We start from the raw sequence: 20282 nt of genomic DNA on the forward strand, positions 1-20282 counted from the left end.
TTAAAAAGACTTCTTTAACCTGTCTCCTCCCCTTCACCTATAATGATTTAACAAGTGATATAAGGGATCATAGCTTTCACCAGGATTCACCTCGTCAGTCTATGTCATGGGAAGAGCAGGTGTTCTAACTGTTTTGTATAATGAATACAGAATGAAAACAATTTTTAAATTTCTATGTGGAATCTTCAACGCAATTTCTACATATATATTGTTGTGATGATTATGTTGGAATTAGATTGATGGAACAAACTGTTAGTCAGGTTAAGTAAATGTATTTAAGTTGAAGTTTATCCCCATTCAATGTTTACAACACCGGTTGAAATGAGATGAAAACAGTACTATTTGATGACTTTTTTATCCAATGTATTTCCCATACTGATTCCATGTTACAATATGTTGACCCACTACATTGAAATAATGTTGATTCAACCAGTGTGTGCCCAGGGGCTCAATCTGATGTGGTTAAGGAGATAGAAGGTACTTCCAGTTTCATTGAAATACTTGGCATCAGAGTTGAGTATGAGAGAAACAGCATGCCTGCTCACTATTCAAGTGCTCAAGTCTGAGGAAGTACATTTCATTTGCTACTCAACTGGAAGAGTAACTTGTCAAATATACTGCAAGCCTTGACCACTACTTCCATCATAACCATGACCACTTCCTGTCCCTTTGCTAAGTTTGGCCTCCCAGGGCTGGGCAATTCCAGTCCTCTAGGGCCTGATTGGTGTCACAGTTTTGCCCCAGTCCCAGCTAACACACCTGATTCCAATAATCACCTAATCATGATCTTCAGTTTAGAATGCAATTTCATTAGCTGTGTTTGCTAGGGATGGAGAAAAAGTGTGACACCAATCAGGCCCTCGATGACTGGAGTTGCCCACCCCGGCCGGGAGTCTAACCTGACCCAGTAAGGTGAGCAGCAGGTCAGTGTGGGTAACCAGAAGTGGGTGTCACTCTGTGATTAGAATTTTCCTTTAAATCAGAATAGGAGATAACTCAGAGGCCACTGCCGTGGTGGGATGGTAGTTTTGTTTCGCCACTCCCCTACTCCAAACTCTCCAGGGTCCCAGAGCAGCTGTTCTCACATGTCACACATGGATACACATACATGCACGCAGACACACACATCTTGTTGACCCCTTGGCAGTAAATTACTATGATCTGAGAGGTCATTGATAAGAATGGTAAGATTTAGTGCTGGTCTAGAAACATGAACAGAGCAGGCCACAGGGAGGAAGGTAACATTATACAGTAACATTTTGTATTGAAAATGTTATTTATTTTACTTAAAGGACAGAGAGGGTAAATTCAAAGTTCACATCCTGAAAGGTTTTTCAAACCATTTGAGAAATGTTTAATCTACTGGATCATATGGTTTCAACATTCAAACCATTTCTATCCAGGGTATATCATCATTATTCTTTAATTGGAAGGCATCCAAGAGGCAGTGCTATAGTAGCCTACAGCAACACATTATTACTGTAGCCATAGAAATAGAATGACTAGAACATTACACTTATGGGTACACTTAACAATAATTATACAGTATTTATATGATTGTAGACTGCTACTGAAGGTGCAATGGGATTAATAGAGATAGAATGAGAAAAGTCTCTCAGACCACAGCATTTTGACAGTACACTCAATATGTAGTACCGGTAATTATATTTCAATGATTGTAGCTGTCAAGCCTACTCCTGCACCCTCCCTCCGGGGCTCGACGTCGCCGGTCTACTAACCACCAGTCCTGGTAACCCACATTCGCACACCTGCTCACCGTCGTTAAGCACACCTGGACTTCATTACTCTCCCTTAATTTAGCCCTCACCTACTTGAGTCATCAGGCAGTATAGGTTCTGTGTTCATGTCCAGACGCTGCTCTTGTTTTGTAACGCGCTATGTTCGTTATTATTAAACTCACCATCTGCACCTGCTCCCTTTGTTGTCGTTACAGTAGCCTGCTACAGTACAATATGGTTGATACCCAACTATCCCTGGGAATTGAAAATAACCACAGCCTCTGGCAAAATTGAAGCCTGAGGCTGTGCTGGGCTAACAGGTGGGGATGTCGTAAACCGTGTCCACTGTCAGCGCCGAAATTAAGAGACAAACAGATCCAGCAAATCAAGGCTGTGTCACCGACTGAATTCGAGACGTGATATTGATATAACCATGGTATATGGTGCAGAGTCAGTGACAACATTGAGCCGGGCTCAAAAAGGGGCTTAGCCCCCTCAGTTGAAACTTGTGCCACCTCCGTTTACATTTTCTGAAATCTGCATCTGTGCTGTATCAGCGTCGTGGAGAGTGTTTATGTATAGGGGTGCTATGGAAAGCCACTGGGTGGCTAGGTATGACGCTGCTCATCTAGGGTAGGCTATGTGAATAACGTGATTCTCCTCCGCCTGTAATAATTTGATTTAGATTTATAAGGACGGGGTCAAGTTTACAGTTGAAGCTGCTTCACTCAACTCTGCCTCACCATTACAGATTTTAGTAAGCGTTTTATCAAGCTGTATAAGGCCTTAGTGTTATTAGCCTATTTCGCTCTAACCAGCTAATCTGCCACTGCCACAATGGGTATCAGAAATCAAACCACTGAGGCCGCCGCCGAGCCCAGCAATGTTGATGCTGCCGAGCTCCAGCTAGCCTTCCACTAGTGCCCCCCAAGATAATGGCTCCACAGCCTGCTCCACTTACAACTGTTCCTGATTATCTTGGAACAGAGGAGCAAGCCCAGGTTAGCCTATATAATCTTACTCTAGCCGCAGGTTTTCTGTAAAATAAAAAAAAATTCATTTAGTAGCATCTGGTTCATAGGAAGAGAGTGGCTGAAATACTCGGTTACTGCAGATGCATCACTTCTTGGTCAAAAGCACTCAATGGTCTCAGCATTTGAATTTAAATGTTTTTTTGTGGTATAGCGTGATATAAGAAGAATTCAATATAATTTCAATGCAAGAACCCAAATGGGTATAGCAACATATCGGTATATTTCATCATAGAAATAGATAGCCTACATTTCTATTTTTATGGTAGTCTATTGCTTTTCGTGGTTGTAAGTGGAACTGTACGTAATGGAAACATGTTTCTGGTAGGTCGCCATTGCTTAATTGATGACGTTGGTGGGTTGAATTTGATCCACAGAAGTGTATTGGGCCATAATACAATGTGTTGCTGAACTAATGAGCTGCAAGATTTTCCATGTTTTAACTTTTTTAGGATAGGGGGCAGCATTTGGGAATTTTGGAAGAAAAGCGTGCCCAAAGTAAACAACATGCTACTCAGGCCCAGAAGCTAGGATATGCATATAATTGGTAGATTATATGAAGAAGAGACTTACTTGGGCCAAGAAACACGAGCAATAGACATTAGGCCGGTGGAAATCTGTCCTTTGGTCTGATGAGTCCAAATTTGAGATTTTTGGTTCCAACCGCTGTGTCTTTGTGAGACGCAGAGTAGATGAACGGATGATCTCCGCATGTGTGGTTACATCCGTGAAGCATGGAAGAGGGGTTGTGATGTTGTGGGGGTGCTTTACTGGTGACACTGTCTGTGATTTATTTTGAATTCATGGCTACCACAGCATTCTGCAGCGATACGCCATCCCATCTGGTTTGCGCTTAGTGGGACATTCATTTGTTTTTCAACAGGACAATGACCCAACACACCTCCAGGCAGTGTAAGGGCTATTTGACCAAGAAGGAGCGTGATGGAGTACTGCATCAGATGACCTGGCCTCTACAGTCACCCGACCTCAACCAAATTCAGATGTTTTGGGATAAGTTGGATAGCAGACTGAAGGAAAAGCAGCCAACAAGACGTTATCAGCATATGTAGGAACTCCTTCAAGACCCCGTCGAAAAGCATTCCAGGCGAAGCTGATTGAGAAAAGAGTGCCACTAGTGTGCAATGCTGTCATCAAGGTAAAGGGTGGCTACTTTGAAGAATCTAAAATATATTTAGATTAAAAAAAAAAAAATTCTGTTTACTATATGATTTCATATGTGTTATTTCATTCTACAATGTAGAAAATAGTAAAAATAAAGAAAAATGCTTGAATAAGTAGGTGTGTCCAAACTTTTGACTTGTACTGTGTCTATACAGCATATGCTTCCCTTCTCAACAACACCTGTCTGTTCTAACTTAAAACCAATATGCTTGTATCCACTCTATACATCAACCCCAGAGGTCCACACTCCTCATCAAAGAGTGCCCAAGAATGTGCCTGCATGAAAATTAACTCCAAAAGTCGTGTCAATGCTCCAGCTGATACCTTTCTCGAGTCAGCTACTTTGTGACCACTGTGGTTGGTCCACCACCATGGAATGTGGGCCCTGAGACCTCCCAATCAGCAACTCCATAACAACAGGCACTGTAGGGAGGTGATAGGTTCTAGTGTGTGTGTGTGTGTGTGCGTGCGTGCGTGTGTGTGCGTGCGTGTGTGATCGGGTTTGGGACAGCTGTTAGAAACCCTTGTCTCTCGTCAGGGCAGTTGAGAGGCCAGGTCAACTTGGAGGTGGAACAGCATCTCCAGGGATAAAGAAATGGGCTTATTTGGAGTGCCTGCCTTTCTGTGGCCTGCCATTAATGTGTTGCCATCAGATAGCAGCTGTGTTAAGGGGTCCTGTTGTTGTTGCTGAGCAGATAAAGGGTGCAATGTACTGTATTAGGGGTGTGTGTATGCGTGCGTGCGTGCGTGTGTGAACTTGCGTGTGTGTGTGCATCCCTTTGTGTTAGTGTGTGCATGCCTGTGTGTGTGTGTGGTCTCTAGTTTTTCATGGTTCAGATGCAGGCATGGCTTGACCCCTCACTGACCTGTCTACCTCGTTAAATCCGGCAGGCACAGACGACACATTTGCGCTTCCACACCGTTTACAAGATTCCACGGGTCAAAAAGTGCAGCGGGTTTACGACAAGAACAACAGCGGATGCAAGTTGCACCACGTCGTGAATGGGAAGTGAGGTAGACATGACTGCCAAAGGCATCAGGCTTTTTACAGTAGTTGGATAGGTAATGGTAGAATAACAGACAATCAATGTTTGTCTGAGAATACCCAGATAAGATAACAAGCAAAGTCATAGAGGACTGAATTATCTCGGTTAATTCCTGCTTTTACCGTTCTCTATAAGGCTAACTCTTATGGCCTCTCCACCCTGTGAACAGGAATGCGATCTAAGAATAGGGTTGATATGGCAACATCTCCAGTACACCTATCAGCAGGCAGGCTGGGCAGCTCTCCGTCCGCTGATGAGGAGATAATAGACCAATAGATCAAAGTGATGTTGCCAAATCTGCACCGCCACTATGTCACCCAGCCCTGCTATCCCAGGAGTGAGTGGCATGCCCTAACTCTGACCGACAGGCACCTTTATCCTGCTCCATGTCCGTCAGAGCCTCGTAAATCTAACGAACACACACTCTCTCGCTCACACACAAACACGCACAAACACCCACACCGCACACACACACACCGTCTCTTTCTCTCTCTCTCTCACACACACATACCTCCACCTCCTCCTTCTCTTTTCACCCTCCATTCTCTGAGAATTCATTCAGCACCTTGGCATTGCCCACTGCCCCTTCCATTACTCATTACTTGTCTGCTGACATCCGCCTAAAAATAGTTGCCCCTCGCCCTCTAGGCAGCACTATGGGCAAACTGGGTCTTGACTAAGTGGATGAAGAGAGGGAACACACTAAAGCTTGACTATAACATTTCTATTGAACGTTTTAGGACTCTTAGATATGTTTGGGATTTGAATGTGTGAATTGCTATCTCTCTATGACACACAGTCTCTTTCTCTGGTTTTGCTGGTTGGCTACATCATTGACTGAGAGCAATGGAGGCTGGCGGGAGGAGCTATAGGAGGACGGGCTTATTGTAATGGCTGGAATGGAATAAATGGAACGGTGTCAAACGTATGGAAACCACATTTGACTCCGTTCCATTTATTCCGTTCCAACCATTACAATGAGTCCGTCCTCCTATAGCTCCACCCACCAGCCTCCACTGACTGAGAGAGCGGTTTGAGAGAGTGAACATGTGTGGGCAAATGTGATCTGTGGTTTGACACCTCTGTGTTGCTGGGCTGCCCTCTGCTGGGCCGGATGAATACAGCTGTTAAATAGATTTTCTAGTGACTATTCTAATCTAAGCAACTGCGTCAGTCGGCTAGATGTTATCCCAGTGAGATAAGATTTATACGGTTAGATCATGTGCTCATAAAAAGACGAGCCATCTAGTTTATACTCTACAGGGACACGTATCATTCTATCAATATTCACTGATCCAACTAGACAGGGGAAGTTAAGTCAATAAGAAAACCATTACATCAATGTTCCAAGACATGAATCAGGCCATACCCGAGTAACCAAACTAAATGTGATTCAAAGATAGAGAAGAGATTCTCAAAACATTTCAGTAACTTCGAAACACACCAGTATTGCGGGGAAGACACCTCTGTGTTTGGGTTAATAAGTCAAACGTACTTCTCCCTAGCCAAGTCCATTAGTGTCTTGCATTAAGTCATTGTCATTAGACTCGCCAAGGTGCATTAGCAGTTATAAGTCATATTGGTCAAATGAGAGTTGCGCGTGATGATCAGTACTGCTTGCGTTTACGTTGGGGAGCGGAGGGACATAAATCGTGATGGTAATGTAGTCCAGCTACTTTGCAGGGAAAACGAATGGCGAACAGCAAATGGCGAGTGTTCTTCAACATTGTCAGCCCCCTCTCACCACCAGAATGTGGGAGCAGTGATGTGGTAAGAGCATGGGAGGCATGAACACCCACTGGGCCTTGGGAAAAGAATACCAAATTGAAGGGGACAGCTGAGCTAAGTCACTGTACCCCCCTAAAAGATAGTCAGTCCCTCGCTCTCTCAAAACCATCTCCAGATCTGGTTTTCTGGTGGTTGTGTGGCATTGTATTTGGTTGCTCAGGCTGTCAACAGTGTGTCTAAATGAGTTGGCATTGGACTTTGAAGGCCAGCTTAAAAGGGGGAAATATTTCCTAAATGTTCTACTTGGTGAAACGTCATGCTTGTTTTGTTCGATTTGTCTGTTTCTGATAAATGACAAACATTCAAAGAATCAATGAGCACATTCAACCTCAACGTAGTCTACGGTGTGTCTGTCTTTTCAGTCTCGCCCGTTTTGTAACAATAGTGTTTTCTTGGTCGTATTTTTGCTGGTTTCGAGTGTCATTCCAAATCTCATCCATCCAGATTTTGGACAGACTATATACAAAAGACAAGAAAAAAACGAAGGAAAGCTAAACCACAGACTACTGGACAACAATGTTCTCTTTAATAAGACTCCCGATACTCCCTCTGACCCTTCAATACTCAACAAAATGTATTTATAGCATATACACACACCAGCATTTCATTTTCAAACACATTAGAATCTGTGGAAATTCGATGGGAGGTGGCAGCATATCATGCTTCTTGCTCAGGTTGAGAAAAAAACTAAATGGTGGGATGGGATGCCCTTGTGTACATTCTGTTTCAACACTGATTAAACTGAATGGATCACTGATTTGACCCAAGGTTTACCAATCCTGAATCTGGAGTACCCATGTGTGTGCTGTTTTTCGTTCAACTGATCCCTTGTTCATTTCTATAGCGCTCCTTGGAGACGACTGACGCTGTGCTGCAACAATGTAATTCTTACATTGTCAAAACGCTGTCAAACGTCTTCTTCAGTATTTTGGAGACATTCTATTTGCAGTGTAGCTCCATTTACAGAACATTTACAAATGTTTATAGAGACCATATCATTATGTTTCCAATACATATTAGTTACTGGGAAAACCTTGAAAGGCAGGAGTTAAGTAAACATTGTGATTTCTTTCATAAATTCACACACAATTTATTCCACAGACCCCTCCCTCATTTAGTCCAACTCACAAGTTTTCATTTACATTATTCACATACAACTGTACCCAGTCCTTACATTTCTCTTAAATAAACTAAACATTAGAAACAAAAAGCCAACTCACTTCTCTTTCAACTCGTCAGCATAATAATATCAACAATTACTCATTTGTGTCAAATGTGTATTTTTTTTTAGCCCCAGGGCTACTGAAATCTACCATGGATGATACTGCTGTGGAAGAATTGATGCCGCAATATCTTCTACCATCTACAAATGGTAACACTGATGCACCCTGTCGGGTGGCGATGACGTCATATCCTGTTTTTGTGTTTTGCTTGTGTCTTTTTTTGCAGAATGCAGAGTTGTTGCTTCTTCTTCATCTTCTTCTGCCCTTTTCCCAGGGAAAGTTTATGCTTTTTTTGGGGCCTAGAAAGCAGTCTGTGATTGGTTTGGCACATGTCATTGGGGATGTGCACCTTCGGGAAGAGGGGGGCCCTCTACCCGTACGAGTGGAGGCTGGATTTGGGAAGGTGCGGGAGGGGGGGGGCCTAAGAATCGCCTTTGTGAGTGGCACACCTCACAGGACCTCTGGAGAGATAATAAACGGAGAGGACAAGATGAGGGTCAGTTTCAACACAGTGGTACACCACACAACAAGAAAAGACACCAGAGATCCTAAATGGTGTCCATTGAATGCGCCATCTAAATGGTGAGCCAAAATGGTCGCCAATTTGAGCATTTGTAAATGTGTGAGGAGGACCCACCCTCACTGTCCATGCTAAAGACGAGGCTTATAAACCCTTGACCTGGCAACAATACTACATTTTAAAAGGCCTGAGTGCATATCACAAAGGGCATGAACCCATAAGGCTTTATAGGCTTGTTTTTATAGGGAAATGAAGAGGCTAATCAAACCAAACAGCAGAGGCTTCAGGCAGAATCCTGACTCCTTTTAATGACGGACCATCAACGACCATTCAGTCGCCCATCATGTGAGTGAGTGATAGCTAGCTGGCGCTACGAGTGTGATAAACACATATGATGCTAACAGTAGCAATAGATTGACAGAGGCAGCTGTCAGGCAACTAAACGGTCCACCACACTAGCTCACGAATATCGCCATTTGAACTTGCCCCCGGTGGTATGTTTAGAAATAAACATGTCCCCGATTCCCAATCTATGGAACTACATCATAACATTCAATCAGTGTCGATATATTAATCTCTCCAGTCACAAACCCCCAGCCCCACGGCCATAAACCAAATAACCCCTCCAAGTCATCATAGTAAGAGAGTGTGGGGTATATAGACAGGGAAGATTAGAAATGTGATGGTAACTTGTGAAAGACTGTGACTTGAAGGCAGTGTGAGTGGCAGAGTGAATTCACTCTGATAAAAGTGGGTCATATTGTCAGAGCTCGTCTGGCTGCAGCTGGGTGACCCTCTTCTGTTTGCTTTGGATATAATGTATGACCTGCTGGCAGGCTGACAGGTGGGGACTAAGCCCTAGGGGGAGGGGCGAGGGGCAGTAATACTGACCCCACCGTGGGGAGGGGGTGAGGGTGATGGGGGTACATAACTGGGCCGGGGTCCTGTTTCCATTACTGGCAGCTAGCTAGCTCCCCAACACTCAGGGAATTTGACACTGGGTGTTGAGCCTAGCGACCGGAGCTCTGGGAGTGAAAGCAGTCGGTATTAAGATACCTCACTCCCTCTGTGTCACCTTAGGCACTCTAGGGGCTGGAGGATTCCCCCTTCCACCTTCTATAGTGGGGAGAACAAGTATTTGATACACTGCCGATTTTGCAGGTGTTCCTACAGAAAATCACATTGTATGATTTTTAAGTAATTAATTTGCATTTTATTGCATGATATAAGTACTTGATCACCTACCAACCAGCAAGAATTCCGTCTCTCACAGACTTGTTAGTTTTTCTTTAAGAAGCCCTCCTGTTCTCCACTCATTACCTGAATAAAATACACCTGTCCACACACTCAATCAAACATTTACATTTAAGTCATTTAGCAGACGAAACAGACTCCAACCTCTCCACAATGGCCAAGACCAGCGAGCTGTGTAAGGACGTCAGGGATAAAATTGTAGACCTGCACAAGGCTGGGATGGGCTACAGGACAATAGGCAAGCAGCTTGGTGAGAAGGCAACAACTGTTGGTGCAAGATGACGGTCAATCACCCTCAGTCTGGGGCTCCATGCAAGATCTCACCTCGTGGGGCATCAATGATCATGAGGAAGGTGAGGGATCAGCCCAGAACTACACGGCAGGACCTGGTCAATGACCTGAAGAGAGCTGGGACCACAGTCTCAAAGAAAACCATTAGTAACACACTATGGCATCATTGATTAAAATCCTGCAGTGCATGCAAGGTCCCCCTGCTCAAGCCAGCGCATGTCCAGGCCCATCTGAAGTTTGCCAATGACCATCTGGATGATCCAGAGGAGGAATGGGAGAAGATCATGTGGTCTGATGAGACAAAAATTTAGCTTTTTGGTCTAAACTCCACTCACCATGTTTGGAAGAAGAAGAAGAATGAGTACAACCCCAAGACCACCATCGCAACCGTGAAGCATGGAGGTGGAAACATCATTCTTTGGGGATGCTTTTCTGCAAAGGGGACAGGACGACTGCACCATATTGAGGGGAGGATGGATGGGGTTATGTATCGCGAGATCTTGGCCAACAACCTCCTTCCCTCAGTAAGAGCATTGAAGATGGGTCGTGGCTGGGTCTTCCAGCATGACAACGACCCGAAACACACAGCCAGGGCAACTAAGGAGTGGCTCCGTAAGAAGCATCTCAAGGTCCTGGAGTGGCCTTGCCAGTTTCCAGACCTGAACCCAATAGAACATCTTTGGAGGGAGCTGAAAGTCCGTATTGCCCAGCGACAGCCCCGAAACCTAAAGGATCTGGAGAAGGTCTGTATGGAGGAGTGGGCCAAAATCCATGCTGCAGTGTGTGCAAACCTGGTCAAGAACTACAGGAAACGTATGATTTCTGTAATTGCAAACAAATGTTTCTGTACAAAATATTAAGTTCTACTTTTCTGATGTATCAAATACTGATGTATCAAATATGCCATGCAATAAAATGCAAATTAATTACTTAAAAAATCATACAATGTGATTTTCTGGAATTTTGTAAAAAATATTTTAAAAATTACAGAAATATAAAAATTACAGACCTCTACATGATTTGTAAGTAGGAAACTTGCAAAATCGGCAGTGTATCAAATACTTGTTCTCCCCACTGTACCTCCCTTTCTCTCCCCCTCTCTTTCCCCAGGGACACTCACGTACGCATGGGTGACGACTAGCATCTAAGACGACACTAAACCGACCGGCTCAGTTGGACGGGTCTTCGTTGCCAAGGACAACACTAGGAACGCATGGCGCCTCTTTATGGCACGTTGTGAACCCTGGCCCTAATGTGAAAAGTCAACCACCAGGGCAGATGCGAGACCATTATTACTGATGTATTTGAACCACAGCTTAATCTATAGTTAAGAACACTGTCAGGGGTTGAGGATACTCGGATAAGATTCCTTGCTTGAATCCATGGAAATATTGGCACAGCTGATACAATATTATTAGGTTATGATGTCATTTGAGGGCGGTTTCCAAGACACAGATTAAGCTTAGTCTTAGACTGAAAAGCATGTTCAATGGAGATTCTCTATTCAAATGCATTTTAGTCCAAGACTAAGCATAATCGGTGTCCAGGAAACTGGCCCTTGGAGTTCCCTCTCTCTCTGTCTATGTACCTGCGACATGCAGAGGCTTCATGGGGCCCACTTTTTTCAGGAAGGGCTCATCACTTTCAAAGGCCAGGATTGGTTCAGTGGGCATGTCACTCTCTGATTTCTCTCTCCCTCCGTTGCTGCTGTTGCCTTGATTGGCTAGCTGGATGACCTCCTCAAAGTGTGCGGTGTCCCCCTTGCTAGACAGGCCATTCTCGTGTCTGGCAGGCTGGACACCGTTGACCACATGGACCGTGGAGCTGTGGGAGGGTGAAACATGGTTACAGACAAAAGGACTATGGCCCCAAGTGGTTCAGTTGCAGATTTTCCCCTCGGGCCTGTTCAGGAAGATGTAACATTATACTGTAGCTATAACATAGAACAGAAATGATTGACAGATAGAACGATGACAGCAACATTCATAACGTTTCACATCACTGAATACAACCCTGGTCTGCCCTCAGTGGCTAACTGAAGACCTCAAACCTTATATTACACTACCCCTCGAACAAAAAACATATTTCAATAGATAAATAAACAATCTCTATTTTTATACTGAAAGCCTAGAGACTTTCTTTTGCGGTTTGAAACTATACAAATCGGTACAGGTCTTGGTTAGAAAGCCACCCGTAGCACGCGCTCCAGCAGGTATATTTCACTGGTCATCTCCAAAGCCAACTCCTCCTTTGGACAACTTTCCTTCCAGTTCTCTGCAAAAATCACTGAAGCTGGAGTTTCATATCTCCCTCTCTAACTTTAAGCATTGGCAGTCAGAGCAGCTTACCTGATCACTGCACCTGTACACAGCCCATCTGTAAATAGCCCACCCAACTACCTCATCCCAATATTGTTATTTATTTTTGCTATTTTGCACCCCAGTATCTCTACTTGCACATCATCATCTGCAGATCTATCACTCCAGTGCTAATGATAAATTGTAATTATTTCGCCACTATGGCCTATTTATTGCCTTACCTCCCTAATCTTACTACATTTGCACACACTGTATATATATTTTTCTAATGTGTTATTGACAGCACGTTTGTGCACTCAGCACTCTGTGTTGTTGTTTCTGTCGCACTGCTTTGCTTTATCATGGACAGGTCACAGTTGTAAATGAGAACTTGTTCTCAGCTGGCCTACCTGGTTAAATAAAGATGAAAAAAATATATATCCTGTTGTTTTCTGGTTTGCTTGTTTTCTAGCACGCATGGTGGTCTTGTAATATGGTGGTCTTGCTATTTTACATTTCTAACAGATATTTTGGACAAGAGGAAATAGAAGACACGGTTTTTGAGCCTTACCTGTCTCTCAAACCACTATGGTCGTTCTCTGTATTCTTGTTGATCTCTGGGCTTGGCTGGTAGTCAGCAGAGGCTGCGGAAACAAATAAAATCCACTGTAAAACACACACACACGTGCAAGCACACACACAGTTCGCAGGGCCACCCTGAAGCAAGCACAGACAGTGCTATGACAATATGCAGGATGGATCCAACCAGTGCTGGATTCATGATTACATCCTTGGGCTGTGTGTGTGTATGTGTGTGTATCGGTGCGTCCGTATCTGAGCATGTGGGTGCGTGCGCGCACGTGTGAGTTTGTGTGAGTGTGTCCAAAGGCCTGATTGAAGAGGAGCAGCGTCACACAACTTGCCTGGACTCCCCACCACATCAGTGCCTCCAATAATGGTTTCCACCATACTGGAATCCTGGCCACATGTACTCAAATCCCCTATCCCCATTTCCCTACTCATCCTTCTCATCGGAAAATGTTGTGTGTGTGTGTGTGGTCAAATGGGGATGGGGATTGTATAAGTAGGAGTGATATGTGTGTGTCTTTGTCGTGTGAACACTGTATTTTTGTGTGTCTTATGTACACCTGGCTGCACAGTGACTGTCCCTGCCGCAACAATAAAGATAGAATCAAACGGAATTAAATTGACCGGCTAAATGTGGCGAGGGGTCCATTTACAGTCACTAAGCCAACCCTGCAATGCAATGCACTGCCATGAGATATTCCCAGAAACGGAAAAGCCCCCAGACTGGGTTTGGACTGCAAACAATAAGCACACGCATGGGTTATACTGTCCTAAATGAAAGTAGTGGGGCTGGGATACTAACAATAGTATTAAATAGTCTTCATATGAAAAGGGAACACAATGCAGACGGCGATGAAACCGAAGACAAAACATTCTAAATATCAGGAGGGAGGACAGGGACTGTTCACGGACCATTTTATTCCATTTTGTCCGGAACTACAGCTCTTCACGAGCAGCACTACATATTTATTTCATTTGTGCTTTTAGCCTGGTCTAATGAGATAATTGTGCTGTTTCTGACTCTGCATGTTCACATGTATGTTTATATTGTTTTACTGTTTGCGAGCTCTTACGAAACGGGTATTTTAGTACCTACAATTGGCTTAGATGAACTTGACTTGACACCGAAGCTAAACTGTAGGGGTGAAAAGTAGAAGTTCAGTACCTCCATTCTAAATCAATAAGATTCCTATTATATAGGAAGAGGTAGAGAGCTACTTCTTTTAATCCTATATATCGGGCCTAAACATAAACAACACACAGTCAGCTAAATCCTACTTTAAATTATGGGTGTGTAACTTGGAATTTGGCAATGTAGGCAATGGGGATTTGGATTTTTATTTTGAGTGAACAAATGTCAAAGTTAACATTAAGACTGATACAGCCATCCAATCAAAGCCATCCAATCAAAGAAGCCAAATGATCCCACTGGGCACACACTGGTTGAATCAATGTTGAACGAACGTAGAATAGACGTTGAATTGACGTCTGTACCCAGTGGGATTTAATTTGTTTATTAAACCAGTCAGTATGTAGAGCTGAACTTCTCCATTAAGGTGGCAGTGAAACACAGGCTGGAAAAGGATGATGTTTGAATCTGTTCCCCCCAGATATCATCGATGAATGAATCTAAATGAACACATTTCCTTTCAGGATTAATTGAGACAAATTGTTTGACTCCGAGTCCAAACGTCAATTTCCTGAACACAAGAGCAATATAATGACCAAAGATGGACGCCGGTTTACGCTGCATTTCATTTTCTGCTTACCTTTGTTGCTCTTGGCCTCTTTGCCATTGACTTGGGAGGGAGGTGGGGACTTGGTGTCTTTCTATAGAGAGATAAGATCATCACGTGTTACATGCATTTTAAATTGAGCCAATGTTGCAAAGGCATTGCTATTGTGCCTTTTCAACAAAAGTACCTTTTCCCCTCCATCTGTCCTGCGTGTCCTCTTCATGATCTGCTCGAGACGCTAAGGAAGAAGGCACAAAGATGACAATGGTCAGAGAGAGGGAATACACTGAGAATGTTAACAAGGTGGAGGATGCAGATGAAGTGCTCAGTCCGCATGGGTTTAATCACAGAGTAACACCGTAAATGTGCAGTAACTTAAACTCAATGGACTCCTTGTTGGCACCGAACAGCTGAAACAACACCCAAATCCTACCTGGTACAAGATAACCATGATGCTAAGGGAAGAGCTACCTGCCATAAATCAAGTAAAACATACAGATATGCCAGATGCGGGGACGTAATACGTGCTATTGGTAAAGTGGAGAGTTCGGTGGTCCGTGTGTGTGTGTGTCACAGGAGGTTGGTGGCACCTTAATTGGGGAGGACGGGCTCGTGGTAATGGCTGAAGCGCAATTAGTGGAACGGTATAAATACATAAATCCATGTGTTTGATGCCATTCCATGTGTTCCGTTCCAGCCATTATTATGAGCCGTCCTCCCCTCAGCAGCCTCCGCTGGTGTGTGTGCGTCGGTGCGCGTCCATGCATTCATGCGTGTGTGAGCGAGCTTCCACAGAACACAGAATCCATACTCAGTCAGGTATGTAACAGCAGCTGTGGAGCAGTGTGCAGAGGCGTGTGACTAAGCAGGGGTTTGGGTAGAGGACATACTGTTCTTGTGCTGTAATACCACTAGAGCCTGGCTCAACACACAATGTGGAGCTGCTTTGGCCAGCTGAGCTGCATGGGCTGGCAGCCTCAGATAAGAGATGGGAAAAAAAGAGGGAGGAGAGAGTGAAAGAGAGAGAGAGAGAGATAGAGAGAGAGAAGGGAGAAGAGAGAGAGAGAAGGGAGAGAGGGAAAGAGAGAGCGAGAGAGAGAGAGAAGGGAAAGAAAGAGGGAGAGGGAGAGAAACAGACAGAAAGAGAGAGGGGTAAGAAATAATGAAGGGAGAATGGGAGAGCGAGGGATGACGGAGGACAAGAGACGGACAGGAAGGAAAAAAGAGAGGGTGAGTAAGAGCGAAAGAAAGAGCAAGAGGGAGAGAGAGCAGACTTAGCAGGTTGCAGCATGGTGTGACTGCGGGTGGTACACCAGGTGAGGGCAGAACACAAAACCCTGGGCTGCATACTGAACGGGGCCAGTTAGGACTCACTCTCCATCATTACTGTTAATATCTAGCCTGGGGTCTTGGACCTAGTATATAATCTTCCGCTCACACAAATAGAGACTGTAAGCCCTATTAAATCAAAACAAGTAGCCAGGGAAAGCCAACAACATCATTCTTCTTGGCGGCAAGAATGTGAAAGTTGATATTATCTTCAACAAATCCTGGTCTAAAGAGTGAAACAAAAATACACGTAATTAGAAGCCAAAATCAAGCATGCTTTCCTGTTGCTACTAGAACAATGTTATTTTTTGACTGATCCCGCAATAATAACCGTTTTGAATGAATAAGCCCCCGTGGGAGCTTACTGTAATGTACACTAAACATTTCACGCTGTACTTTTGGAAGATGTACAGTACAGGCAACACAGAAGAAACACAGTAGTTTGCCAGTCTGTTTGGCATGACAATTCCATAAGGAGATGGCAATAGCGCAGAAACAGTCTGTTTGTGCTGTCTTGCCAACTCCTTTGGCATGACAATGGCTGGGATTAAATAGGAGTTGGCTACACAGCACAGATATGGGTACCAGGGTAGAGAGGACGCTGGCGGGGTATACTCATGTAGTAGAATGAACGCATGGCTCTTGTCTTACCTTCTTCCTCTCCAGCCTCTCCTGCTCCTCCTTCAGGAAGTGTTTCTCTCTGTCCAGGCGCTGTTTCTCGGCCTCCTCCTTGGCCTTAGCCTCAGCCTCCTCTCTCTGGAAAGCATACAGATTACAATGTGGTATGCTCTTCCCTTACAGAGAATTAAAAAAAAAAAAAAAATTCCCATGTGTTTTTGGAACACTTTTACACGTGGTCACAACATGTTTACACGCGTGTGTGGTTTCATGTTATCACACGTTGCTTTACAGGTTGTCACATGTTATCACATGAGCTGCACAATAAGATCACATGTGAGATTCATGTGAAAGGGTTACCATAGAGATACATTATATTACTGACCAAGGTGGCAACCCTTTTAAGTCACACCGCTGGGATGCCAACGTCCATTCCAGTGTTCCGTTTAATTGTATGGATTTTGCAATGCTAATAACATGTTACTACCACCAATAGTGTTGTTGTATATACGTTCTCCTGAGGGAGAAAGTGGACTGTATAAAACTACAGGAAATACTATCTTTTTGTAGTAGCAGAAGTGAACACTTTCAACATTGTGAGAATTTTGTCATTGTATTACACCTGTCATTGAACACAATACCCTTTCTAGGCTTAAAATACATCATTATTGAAACCACGAAAGACACTTCACTGACAACGCACTAGACGGTATCATAGGGTCGCCAGCCAGAGAAAACAACCACTTAGACAGGGACAGCAACCACACAAACCCAGGGGCAGCTCCTATCTCCTATCACACAGTCTATGTTGACATTGCAAACAAACACTTCTGTGAATCACAGTGTTTTCCGGCTAACTGACTGACATCTGTTCCTCGGGATCCTGGACCTCGACTGCTCCTCAGCAACAGCGGTAAAACCATTGGTAAATACAGGAAGTCGACAGTGTGTCAAACAGACTCAGGCCTTTTGTGTTGATCTCCAAAAAGCGAAAGGGGTCATTCAATGTGCATTAATGTCAATGTCTGTAGCCATTAGGAAAATATTGACTGATGCTAACGACAAATCACATTGGTTGAAAGTGATTTGGACAAATATACGAAACAAGGTTGGTTATGAGATATGCCTTATCAAATGAGGTCAGGTAGATGACAAACTTGGCTAAAGTAGTGATATGGGACAGAGAGGGTGTTAAATACAGACAGGGTTACAGAAGGATCTCTGTCACAAAGCAGGTGGACAATAAGAAAAGCAGACGGACACACGGACAGAAAGATGGACAGACACAGCACCCTCTGTGTGTGTAGACGAGCCCCCTCTGTGTGTGTAGTCCAGCCTCCTCTGTGTGTGTAGACAAGCCCCCTCGGTGTGTGTGTAGACCAACCCCCTCGGTGTGTGTGTAGACCAGCCCCCTCGGTGTGTGTGGACTAGGCCCCTCTCTGTGTGTGTGGACTAGGCCCCTCTCTGTGTGTGTGGACTAGGCCCCTCTCTGTGTGTGTGGACTAGGCCCCTCTGTGTGTGGACTAGGCCCCTCTGTGTGTGGACTAGGCCCCTCTGTGTGTGGACTGGGCCCCTCTGTGTGTGGACTAGGCCCCTCTTTGTGTGGACTAGGCCCCTCTGTGTGTGGACTAGGCCTCTGTGTGTGTGTGTGGACTAGGCCTCTGTGTGTGTGTGTGGACTAGGCCCCTCTCTGTGTGTGTGGACTAGGCCCCTCTGTGTGTGGACTATGCCCCTCTGTGTGTGGACTATGCCCCTCTGTGTGTGTGGACTAGCTCCTCTGTGTGTGTAGACTAGCTCCCTCTGTGTGTGTAGACTAGCTCCCTCTGTGTGTGTAGACTAGCTCCCTCTGTGTGTGTAGACTAGCTCCCTCTGTGTGTGTAGACTAGCTCCCTCTGTGTGTGTAGACTAGCTCCCTCTGTGTGTGTAGACTAGCTCCCTCTGTGTGTGTAGACTAGCTCCCTCTGTGTGTGTAGACTAGCTCCCTCTGTGTGTGTAGACTAGCTCCCTCTGTGTGTGTAGACTAGCCCCCCTCTGTGTGTGTAGACTACCCCCCTCTGTGTGTGGAGACTAGCTCCCTCTGTGTGTGGAGACTAGCTCCCTCTGTGTGTGTAGACTAGCTCCCTCTGTGTGTGTAGACTAGCTCCCTCTGTGTGTGTAGACTAGCTCCCTCTGTGTGTGTAGACTAGCTCCCTCTGTGTGTGTAGACTAGCTCCCTCTGTGTGTGTAGACTAGCCCCCTCTGTGTGTGTAGACTAGCCCCCCTCTGTGTGTGTAGACTAGCCCCCTCTGTGTGTGTAGACTAGCCCCCTCTGTGTGTTTAGAGAAGCCCCCTCTCTGTGTGTGTAGACTAACCCCCTCTGTGTGTGTAGACTACCCCCCTCTGTGTGTGTAGACTAGCCCCCTCTGTGTGTGTAGACTGCCCCCCTCTGTGTGTGTAGACTAGCTCCCTCTGTGTGTGTAGACTAGCCCCCTCTGTGTGTGTAGACTAGCCCCCCTCTGTGTGTGTAGACTAGCCCCCTCTGTGTGTGTAGACTAGCCCCCTCTGTGTGTGTAGACTAGCCCCCTCTGTGTGTGTAGACTAGCCCCCTCTGTGTGTGTAGACTAGCCCCCTCTGTGTGTGTAGACTAGCTCCCTCTGTGTGTGTAGACTAGCCCCCTCTGTGTGTGTAGACTAGCCCCCCTCTGTGTGTGGAGACTAGCTCCCTCTGTGTGTGGAGACTAGCTCCCTCTGTGTGTGTAGACTAGCTCCCTCTGTGTGTGTAGACTAGCTCCCTCTGTGTGTGTAGACTAGCTCCCTCTGTGTGTGTAGACTAGCTCCCTCTGTGTGTGTAGACTAGCTCCCTCTGTGTGTGTAGACTAGCTCCCTCTGTGTGTTTAGAGAAGCCCCCTCTCTGTGTGTGGAGACTAGCTCCCTCTGTGTGTGGAGACTAGCTCCCTCTGTGTGTGTAGACTAGCTCCCTCTGTGTGTGTAGACCCCCCCTCTGTGTGTGTAGACTAGCCCCTCTGTGTGTGTAGACTAGCCCCTCTGTGTGTGTAGACTAGCCCCCTCTGTGTGTGTAGACTAGACTGTGTGTGTAGACCCCCCTCGGTGTGTGTAGACTAGCCCCTCTGTGTGTGTAGACTAGCCCCCTCTGTGTGTGTGACTAGCCCCCTCTGTGTGTGTAGACTAGCCCCTCTGTGTGTGTAGACTAGCCCCTCTGTGTGTTTAGAGAAGCCCCCTCTCTGTGTGTGTAGACTAACCCCCTCTGTGTGTGTAGACTACCCCCCTCTGTGTGTGTAGACTAGCCCCCTCTGTGTGTGTAGACTGCCCCTGTGTGTGTCTGTGTGTGTAGACTAGCCCCCCTCTGTGTGTGTAGACTAGCCCCCCTCTGTGTGTGTAGACTAGCCCCCTCTGTGTGTGTAGACTAGCCCCCTCTGTGTGTGTAGACTAGCTCCCCTCTGTGTGTGTAGACTAGCCCCCTCTGTGTGTGTAGACTAGCCCCCTCTGTGTGTGTGTAGACTAGCCCCCTCTGTGTGTGTAGACTAGCCCCCTCTGTGTGTGTAGACTAGCCCCCTCTGTGTGTGTAGACTAGCTCCCTCTGTGTGTGTAGACTAGCTCCCTCTGTGTGTGTAGACTAGCTCCCTCTGTGTGTGTAGACTAGC

General features: G+C 45.4%; 1 protein-coding gene across 8 annotated transcripts in view; it reads right to left on the reverse strand.

The window, feature by feature from the left end:
* Window positions 1-7290: 7290 nt before the first annotated feature.
* Window positions 7291-20282, reverse strand: part of LOC118364280 (MAP7 domain-containing protein 1-like) — a 74363-nt gene continuing 61371 nt past the window's right edge. For all 8 annotated transcript variants that reach the window (XM_035745699.2, XM_035745694.2, XM_035745697.2 and 5 more), the window contains 6 exons: window positions 16676-16780; window positions 14883-14933; window positions 14729-14789; window positions 12943-13015; window positions 11663-11898; window positions 7291-8470 (listed from right to left, as the gene is read on the reverse strand). In XM_035745699.2, coding sequence (XP_035601592.1) covers window positions 8460-8470; window positions 11663-11898; window positions 12943-13015; window positions 14729-14789; window positions 14883-14933; window positions 16676-16780 — 537 coding nt within the window. In that variant the 3' untranslated portion in view covers window positions 7291-8459. The remainder of the gene's footprint in view (window positions 8471-11662; window positions 11899-12942; window positions 13016-14728; window positions 14790-14882; window positions 14934-16675; window positions 16781-20282) is intronic.

This window comes from Oncorhynchus keta, chromosome 31, assembly GCF_023373465.1.
Source record: "Oncorhynchus keta strain PuntledgeMale-10-30-2019 chromosome 31, Oket_V2, whole genome shotgun sequence".
Classification (NCBI taxonomy): domain Eukaryota; kingdom Metazoa; phylum Chordata; class Actinopteri; order Salmoniformes; family Salmonidae; genus Oncorhynchus; species Oncorhynchus keta.